Source organism: Pholis gunnellus, assembly GCF_910591455.1.
Source record: "Pholis gunnellus genome assembly, chromosome: 4".
Lineage (NCBI taxonomy): Eukaryota > Metazoa > Chordata > Actinopteri > Perciformes > Pholidae > Pholis > Pholis gunnellus.
Window position 1 is genome coordinate 9,294,130 of NC_136530.1, and position 10,376 is coordinate 9,304,505.

A 10,376-nucleotide genomic window follows, 5' to 3' on the forward strand; every position below is an offset into this window, starting at 1 on the left:
AAAAAGAAATCATGTTGAGATGTATGGGGGGGCCATTTCTGTATTATTTACCCACAGATGAAGAGAACGCTCACATGATGGCAACAGCTTATGAATGTATTAATCTTGTCTGCCTGGTTAGCAGCAGGATTGTTTCTCTTAATAGTAAAGTAATTGAGGACACCTTACCCACACTGAAGTCGCATTAAGTGTTTACTAGTGTCCCTAGTCAGTCAAAGGAAGGGTAAATACTGTAAGTTCACACGTGTGTGTGTGTGTATGTTTCTTCTCTATGTAGGTACGTCTGTTAGGCGTGGTGTCCAAAGGTCAGCCGACCCTGGTAGTGATGGAGCTGATGACCCACGGTGACCTGAAGACCTACCTGCGCGGTCTCAGGCCGGACTCTGAGGTATGCAACACAGAAATCCCATCTCTTCAGGTGGAAGATCGCTGCAGCTGAAGGATGCTTGGTTCTCATATTCAAACGCATCACTGACTGACTTTGTAACTGTGTTTTTGTGTGTCTTTGTAGAACAACCCCACAGGCCGTTCACCACCTACGCTGAAGGAGATGATCCAGATGGCTGCAGAAATTGCGGATGGCATGGCCTACCTCAACGCCAAGAAGTTTGTCCACAGAGACCTGGCCGCCAGAAACTGCATGGTGGCAGAAGACTTCACCGTCAAGATTGGAGGTACTTTTGCTCGTTTGTTTTCCTTGTTGTTCATATTGCAGTTCATCTCGGTTAGTTGTGTGTTGTGGTTGAATTGAATCACAAATCTCTCTCTCTCTCTCTCTCTCCCCCTCTCTCGTAGACTTTGGTATGACCCGAGACATCTATGAGACTGACTACTACCGTAAGGGAGGTAAGGGCCTGCTTCCTGTCAGGTGGATGGCTCCAGAGTCTCTGAAGGACGGAGTCTTCACTGCCCACTCTGACTGCTGGTAAGTCACAGTTCTGCAGCCGTTGTGCTGTCTTTGCAAGCCTGATTACTTTGCTGGTGCCTTTTGATCACATGTGGTTGTGTGTGTGTGTGTGTGTGTGTGCGTGTCTGCAGGTCGTTTGGCGTTGTGCTGTGGGAGATCAGTACGCTAGCAGAGCAGCCTTACCAGGGTTTATCCAACGAACAGGTTCTAAAGTTCGTCATGGATGGAGGATACCTGGACCGGCCGGATATCTGCCCCGAGAGGATGTGAGTGAATACAGACTCACTACTGGAAGACTGCTACTGTGTCTTAATCTGGGTTTGAATTTGTACAAACATACCAATATCACAAACGTCTTTATACCTAAAAGTTGCATCAAAAGGTACACATTATTTCTCATGGAGCTCATTGTGTGTCTGGGGGAAATTTAGCCTCCGAGTAATTCTCCTATACAGTACTTCTATTTCTGAGTGTGCCCAGGGAGTTGAGGGCTTAATTGAATGGTTTAAATGAATTGGTGTAATACAGTCCTGGGGTATGCGTTAATGGGCTTTGTATGCCTTTTGTCTCCCTTTTCCAGGCACAGCCTAATGCAGATGTGTTGGCAGTACAACCCCAAGATGCGGCCGTTGTTCCAAGAGATCATCGAGATGCTGCGGGAGGAGCTGCACCCGTCTTTCCAGGAGTTTTCCTTCTTCTACAGCGAGGAGAACAAAGTCCCAGAGACAGAGGAGTATGACCTGGACCTGGAGAACATGGAGAGCATCCCACTGGACCCGTCTTCGTACTCCCAGAGAGAGGAGAGCTTAGGCAGGGACGGCGGGCCCTCGGTGGCCCTCAGGGGGAACTATGAGGAGCATGTCCCCTACACACACATGAACGGTGGCAAGAAAAACGGACGAATCTTATCGTTGCCCAGATCCAGCCCTTCCTAACATTTCCTGTTTCCTAAAAGACCTTGTTTAACCTCCCCCCCCCCCCCCCATCATCTTTCTCTTCCAGTCTGTTTTTTTCTGTATCTTTCATGTTCCTCTCATCATTTTCTAATGATTTTCGTATTCTTGGAGAAGCCCTTCAAAAACGACACAGATCTCAGGACTTTTTATTTTCTTCCTCGTGGCTGCCGCACACAGGCAAGCGAGGGATGCAAAACATGGTGTAACTCTTTTGTAACTTCCTCAACAACACATCGGACTTTCTATTACCATATTACCTATCTATTGTTTTTCACTATTGCCACGTTTCCAGGACTTGTGATGGAAACAGAGAAAAAACAAAAACTGTGAACACGACAAACCTTAGACAACCAAGATGGCTGCTTCTGCTCAACCTCCTCCAGACGTGTCCCTCCTCTTCTCCCCACCAATCTGCATTTCCACATTTCTGTGCTTTGTTTTTGTTTTTGTTTCTCTCTTAAGTGAACTCTTTTTACTCAGATAGTGGCCTTTTTGTATGTGGCCTATAAACAAAGAGAAGTGTCTATCAGCGCTTGTACTCATTTCCCTTTGAACAATGACTTAATCAGTTTGGAACAGTGGGATGACTTTCAAAGACTTGATTCTAGAACAAACATCTATTCCTAGAGGAATGTTTTCTTATTTTACTTTTTTTATTTTGGTTCTGCAGAATTCCAAACTTCACACAGATTCATTGGGTGTTTGGTGACTAGTTTTAATTTATTTGCTTTTTATTATCTTCTCTTCTCTTCTGTTTCTCAGTTGTATGTCTGTGTCCTCACTATATGGCTGAAGGATATTTAAACAGTTAAGAATTTGACAAAAGAGTTCCTCAGACTGACCAATAGCTGCTGCTTTGATATATTTTAGTGGGTATATAAATATATAAATATATATAATATATATAGTATATATGGAATATTGGTATTTAAATACCAGTATTTCATATATAATATATGGCATATTGATGTTTTTGTAAATAGTTCATATTTGTAATATTTTCATCAGAAGCTTTGCTAGCATTTTGTTTTGCCAGGTTTTTTCTTTCTGGGTTTTTTTAATTTTCTTATTTTTATAGCCCAAGAAATCACACTAATCTACCATCAGTGCTCTCTGTGTCTTAGGCCTCCAGTCCCTCTTGAGTCCTCTCTGTTCACGTGGACGGGAAAGAAGAAGGCCCCCGAAATATCGTCAACTCACTGCATCATTTTGGGTTTCTTTTAAAAAAAAAAACGTGTTCCCTCTGAGAGCTGAGGAGGAAACTTTATTACAGCAATGGAAAAAATACGAAATAACCAAAAAAAAAAAAAAAAAGCTTTATAAAAGGGGGTATGAGGTCTTTCTAGGTGGAAGTGCACCTGATGTTTGTTTGTCCCTGTGTCTGCTGTGTCTCTCTGGTCAGATCACGCTGGAGCTGAGGTCTTTATGTGTTTGGTTATCACAGGTTCATCATGTCTTTCACGCGATGGCGCTGGTTGTCCAGGTCGTCGTTAACTGTCAAGTGAGGTTAGAGAGCGTGGAGAGCTCGTCCTTTGCCTGGTGACTGTACTTCCTTGTGTTGGCGTAACGGTGATGGCTTTTCGGTTGACTAGTGTGGGTGCTGCTTGGATCGAGGGCAGGATGGGGAATTAAACAGCAGCTCTCGGCCAAATGCAGGTGAAGTGAAACAATGAGGCCCCTTTTTTCTTCTATCCATCCTTCTGTTCTATGACTAGCATTAAACGCCCTCATTATTTAAATCCTGCAGCAGTAGCCTTCCCTTCACATCTCACCTGAGATCTGGTTCAGTTCAGGACCTCAGTGTTGGATGGAAGGTTCTATTAATTTCACACATTATATTCACCTCTCATTGTTCGTGCACGTTTTGCTCTGCACCACACACACACACACACACACACACACACACACACACACCTCCTGCACGCTCTCCCTCCTCAGTCTTCCTGAGGCTTCCCCATTGGCTGCTGAACTCACTGCTCCAAAATCAGGCTATTGGAAATTTCCACGTTTTGTGGTCGAAGGGGCTGGAGAGAAATACGGAAAGTTCCAACTGTGTTCAGAGTCCACAGCAGGTAGTGGGGAGCGAGGGGCAGCCGAGGGTGTGTGTGAGTGATTGTTAATCCTATTATTGTCTCTGCTATCACATGCAGTCGGGCCGTCGGGACACGGTGTGCAGTAGCTATTTCACTCAGGTCTGACATTCCAGGATTTAGTTGGAGCTGCTCGTTCCCTCGTTGTTGTCCCGCCCCCCCCCCCCCCCTCCCCTGGTTTTGCCTGTCTGTTGGCAAAGCTGTTACCACCGCCACACCCCATCAGATTCAGAGCACACACATGAAAGACTTTGTTTTTCCTTCTTAATAATCGAATATCTGAAGTTTGTCCCTCCTTCCTGGAATCAAAAACATTCCTGTCAACCGTACCCTCACTCAGAGCTGCAGAAGAATGAGTTGCTGATCCCTCATTAAGATCATTCATTTACTACGACCTTTATTCGGAGCCCAAAGGCCGTCAAGAGTTTCAGTTTCCTCCATAATGGCTCCTCTCTCACTCTGCTATCCGCAGCACTCGATGGTTTGGGAAGGGGATAGTCAGCAGACTTTATTTTTTCTGGACACAACGACCAGTGTTGCTGCCAATCTAGCCGAACAGCATTCAGCACTTATAGCCAAAGTGTTGGCAGCTTTCTGTCAACAATGAGAACCCACAGAATCAGAGTCAGAGAAAGCAGAGAAGCTGCCTCCATATTTTACCAGTGCCTTCTCAAACCCAGAGCCACGTCCAGGCTAGTTATATCGGCTAGTAACACACACACACACACACACACACACACACACACACACACACACACACACACACACACACACAGGCCTCTGTGCTCTCTCTGTATTTCTTCTCATGAGGCAGGAGAGGCAGAGACGTTTTTAAAGCTGCATTTACATTTGTGTTTGTAGGGTTGCAACTTTGTTCTTTGCTGGAAGAGAAGTCGGAAGTCTTTGGGGCGGTTTTATTTTTAGATTTTTGTATTATTCGTTTTAGCTTGTTGCCAGCGTAAGGTCTGAACACTAATGTTCACCCAGTGCTTTAGCGGTGACACTGTGGATTGGCCAGAGTCTGTGCTGTTGCGCACTCGTAGGCGCCCGAGGTTAGGATGTAGATTTTAGCTAATTATTCTGAGGAGTTACAATCTTGGGCTTTTGTACTTTGTAAATAATCTGTGACATAGTTTGGAAATAAAAGCAGAAAAAAAGATATATCAAAAAAATACAAATCTGATGCCCGTCAGTTTCGCGTACCTGACAGAAAGAAATGGTGGACCTCAGCTGTGTCGCCGTTCCACACTACATACTAATACTAAATTCTTATTTGAATTGGCAGTTGGTACATCTTTGTATACACTGCATACTCTAAATCTAGTTAGTATTAGTACGTATGATGGACGCGGGACATCGCTCTCGTCTCTACCTTGACCCTAGGTTGCTTATCTTGTGGTGGTGTTCACATGCATATGCAATTTTTAATTAAGATGGTGCCCATATCTTTGAAATACCAGATATTTATTTTATTATGATCATTGTCATTGTATAAGAAGAACACAGTTAGCTTTTTAGTCAAGCATTTTTACGGTGTTTGAGAGTAGAGCGATGTAAAAGCCTGGTTTGTTATTGTACAGGTGGTGTAGCTGATGGTGAGCAGCAAGAGTGCTCGTTAGTTAGTAAGTAAGTAAGTAATTGTCGTCGTCTTTGTGTTTGGCCAGAGTCTACCTCAGTGCATATGGAGGAATCAGTCTAAAGAGCCTAAATCATCCCCGTCAGTCTCTCAATATCCGATTATTTAAAATAATATCACTTTATCGTACATTACCAACACTGCTAATGAATTCCTGTCCCTCTTGGTGTATTAAACCCCTCTCCCTTCTTGTTGTTTTCTCTTCTTGTGTGCCGGGGGAAGCTGTCACTGACCCCTGCAGTATGTGGATATTTTGGCCCTTCTCTTGTTTTTAAATGTCTTGATTTTGGAGTTTAGGGATAAGCGTAAGATATACAACTATTATCCCTCCCCTCGTCATTTTTCACCCACGAGCACTTATTAAAATGTGGAACGTAAGGCAGTTAATTGGCTTAATGGACAGTCATTTTCACTGTTGCTACAGTTTATTATGAAGTTTCTCAGAGGAGGCTTCCCCGGGCGCTGGAAGAAGCAGTGTAGCTTTATTGTGTATATTTGCCTTTTCGGCATTCACCAATCCTCTGGACTGTATGTAGTCGTGGCTGTACTGGTTTCTGGGGATGTGACATTATCATGAATCTCTTTGGCTCTGAATGCATATCTGTGATCACCCGAGCTCAGCCCTGGACCCTTGTGCTTTTTTTGAAATCACTTCTAGACTACCCTGTTGTCTGGTAGCCCTACTCTTCTTCCTCAGTCTGTCAATCTGTCTCTTTATGTGGTCAAAACGGTTAGCGTTCAAATCCCACATCTCCTCCAGTCGTGGCCGGTTTATTTGTCTGTTTCTCTGTGCTGATTTATGTTTTGTATGTATATTTTTTTTCTACTGTGAATATCAAGAGATAACCTTTTGTTTCCCGTCAATGCCATGGGCGTTGGGTCTGTTTTGGCTGATCAGGACACTGACGTCTGAGCTGGTTAAAACGTTTTAACGAGGAGGACCCTCCTCTACAAAAGGAGCCGGACTGGGACAATCCTGTGTGCCATAAGAACTATTAACAGACATGAAATCTAGATTGTAACTTTTCGTCTCAGGGAGGCGGCCTGATGCTTTTGTGGTGGGAGGATAAAGAGGACGAGGAGGAAGAGGAGCTACCTACCTACCTTTTTTATCTGCTCTGAAGTGCAAGTTCACAGCTTCCTTGCAAAAATCTAAATGGAGATGATAACTCCAAGGACACGTTTTCAACAACAAAAACCCAAACACCCTTTTCATAAATCTGAAAACCTTCTGCCCTTTTGAAGATAATTAGGAATCCTCCTCTGTCTCTCTCTCTCTCTCTCTCTCTCTCTCGCTCTCTGATGTGATGTGGTTTGGACTGCCCTCTAGCGGTTGGATGGAAGCATTGCAGGTCAGGGGTGGCAAAGCAAACATGGCCCCCGACCCCATAGTGCCTTGCTCAGACTAAAAGCCCGCCTGACCCTTCCCACCCATTCCACTCCCCTCAGAGCAGAAACGTGTCTCCACCAATCACTGCAGAGGATTCCCCCCCCCCCCCCTCCCAAACATGAAATGAAAACACAAGAATAATGCTTGTATGCATTCTGTGTTCTTTAGATGTAAATGCAGAGAATATATTCTCACTGCTTGGTGGGAAAACGCTGTAATTTGGATTTTCTGACAGTTGACCGTGTGTGTCTGCTCTGCTAAGATCTAGCTTGCTTTGATGCTCACTGATTTTGCTTCTTGTCTGTTTTGACAGCAGGGCCCCAAACAACATGCACAGACCCCATGATTAGCAGCAAGTGATTGCAATACAAGAAAATAACAACAACAAACAGCTTAACTGTAAATAGCAGCATGGCCCCCCCCCCCCCCCCCCCCCCCTAAAAACGAAAGTACTTGATTTTTAGGGAAGTTTAGGTTTGTTTTGTTGAACTCTGATGACCTAAAAAGCGGTTGGACAGAGCATGCTAATAACACAGCGCAGGGTGAGAACAAAGCATTGTATGTATTATTGTTTTGTTTTAAAGAAAAGAAAAAAGTATTACATTTTAGAGAATTTTTTTTTTTTTTAGCCAAAGTATGGAGGGCAAATACAATTTACTTTTTCTGACTGTAAACTTTTACTACTCTTGTACATTATGAATTTAACATGGTTATCAATGTGTATATAACTTTTTTTCTAAATTTAAAACGATAGATTTTTCTTTTCTTTTCATGAGACAACCCACTACACAGAAAAGCAGAGTCAAGTCCGTCAATGTATTTAACAGGAGCAGCACAACTCCAGTCTGAGGGCTTGCCCCCCTGTGTGACAACACATAAACAGTACGTGGCCTGAAATGAACCCTGCTCTTAATCCAATGCATGTTCTGAATGTTGTCATGCATTTCAACCACCCCACCCAGCCACAGTAGCATGTCACCCATAAAGCCTTTTCTTGTGTCACAAATATGTCACCTATCACAGATGTTGTTGTATGAAATTGTTTCTGACAAAACGTGTTTTAGTTTGCAAATGTGTTTGTTTGTTTTGTTTTGTTTTTTTGTACGTGAAAAACTGGAAAAGACCACTGCACATCCTTTTGAAGAAGAGGAAACATGAGTGATAAAATCCTTAATAAGCTAAAAAAAAAAAGAAAAAGAGAGAGAGAAAAGAAAAACCGGATGGTTCAACCACCCTACATCTTTAAGTTTAGACTGTAAAGCTGGAGGTGTTAAAGGAATACTTTGACATTTTGGGAAATATGAAATTGTGGCGTTACGTGCTGGACTCTAGTGAGTTTCTAGAGTCAGGTCCAAGGAATTGTTCCTTGAAACGCAAACCTCCTTTGTTCCTTGTCCGGATTAACGAGACATAATGAGTTGATGAACGAGTTAACCAGAGTCAGGCTAGCTGTTTCCCTCTGTGCGACGCTAGGCTAACCCATGGCTAGCAGTGGCCTTTATGTACGGGACAGATATGAGAGAATCTAGCTCTCTGCCATTAAGGGAACACGCACGCGCATTTCCCAAAATATCAAGCTATTCCTGTGGAGGCTCAGCATAAAGGTGAAACACCTTCAGCTATGAATGAATGAAGTACTGTCTGACAGTAGTGTTGTGATGAACTGTTCATATTTGTGTTATTGACCCTCCGTTGTTTAAAGGTAGACAGTGTGGGGGGGGGCGTTTGCAGGTGTGGTGACGAATCTGAGGAAAAGCAACTTCTTCTCTAGTCTTCTGTCGGTCCAGTGGTCTGCTCCAGTTTATACACCAATACCTTTTATATTTATCTCTATCCTGTTTCCCGTGCTGTGCGTCGTTTGAATCAATGGATTTGTGTCCGTGTTGTCCTCTGTTGAAGTCTTTACCACGGCTTTCTTTGTCTTTGATCGCTGCTCCTCCCGCTCCTCCTCTCCGTGTCCTTCGAGTCTTTCTCTCCTCAGTGCACATAGGTGGTCCCCAGAATGCTGTGTGTAGTGTTGCAGGATACCTCTTTTATCAATGTCATTTATTGCCGATGAAAAAATGCTGATGTATTAATTTTGGGATATGTTGTATATACATTATTTTGAGACATCGGTGTGTATGCAGACAGCAGGAATATGTGTGTGTATGTACAGTCCAAAAAAACCTAAACCCGCAACCCACAGAGATTGCTTCATCCCTCACACTGGATCCAAATGTGCCATTATCTTTATGTATCACAGATATCAACATATTGAACACACACACACACACACAGACAGACACACACACACACACACACACACACACACACAGACAGAATTACATGCATATTGTACAGGATCAAAAATGTGCCATGACTAAATGAACGCTTGACAATTTATTTTTTCTATGTTTTCAAAGGAGAGCCAAGTAGTGACATGTACAGAAACTGTTGCAATGATATGAAAATAAAAATCTTGCTGTGTGTAAATTATTCAACAATTAACTGTTTATATTAAAATTATGAATAAAATTATTGGAGAATATGTGTCGTCTTGTGCTTTTTTAACTATGAACTGAGGCCGGCAGCCAGAACGTTCTCACCGTTTACCTCACAGACACCTGCGACTTTATACTTTTATACTCCGATACATTGGCCTTATAAATATGATGTGTTGCTTTACATAAAACTACCTAGCAGTGTATAAAATAGTTCTCTCCACCTGAACCAACTACAGCATTAAAACGCTGCGTACATCAGTAGCATGTCACCCATTGAGCCTTTCTTGTGTCACGAATATGTCACCTGTCACAGATGTTTTTGTCTGAAATTGTTTCTGACAAGAGACGTGTGATTGAGTTTTTTCTACACACTCCTTTGCCAACATGTTGTATTTAAACCTGCTCCCTGCAATCTTGATCCTTTAAATTTCCAAAGCAATTGCAAAAGAAAGAATAAAATGAAGACATGAACCTCAAACATTTCAGTTTTAATCACAATGCAATATTTGGATATCAGTTAAATTTATTGCAGAATGTCTGACATTGTTACTCTACTGTTATAATTCTACCACACCGTGTAAACATGTTCTCTTGATGTATTGTGAGCCCATAACTCTCCTCACTGCTTGTGAATTGTATTGCAGGGGACGACCTCAGGCCTGTCAGCTATTTCACGTGGGCCTTCGTGTTCATTCACACACTGAGGTCTCAAAAGTCAAAGATGACGAGCAGTGGCACAGGGTGCATCGAGGCGCGATTTTGATGAACTAATGCTCTGACTGAAACCACTACAAACGCAGCTAGTTCCTCTTAACCCAGTTTCTCTGGGCTGTTCACGGCGGAGCATAAAGCTGCAAAACATGAACATGCACAATGCAAGAATAGAGATTGGACTGATGAAAGTCATGAGA

The 10,376-nt window shown here is 43.0% G+C and overlaps 1 protein-coding gene across 1 annotated transcript in view; it reads left to right on the plus strand.

The window, feature by feature from the left end:
- insrb (insulin receptor b) overlaps window positions 1-9,509 on the plus strand; it is a 74,379-nt gene extending 64,870 nt beyond the window's left edge. Inside the window, exons 19-23 of the mRNA XM_079158300.1 lie at window positions 278-388; window positions 512-674; window positions 796-925; window positions 1,039-1,173; window positions 1,488-9,509. Of these exons, the coding sequence (XP_079014426.1) occupies window positions 278-388; window positions 512-674; window positions 796-925; window positions 1,039-1,173; window positions 1,488-1,842 (894 nt within the window). The 3' untranslated portion in view covers window positions 1,843-9,509. The remainder of the gene's footprint in view (window positions 1-277; window positions 389-511; window positions 675-795; window positions 926-1,038; window positions 1,174-1,487) is intronic.
- Window positions 9,510-10,376: the final 867 nt, after the last annotated feature.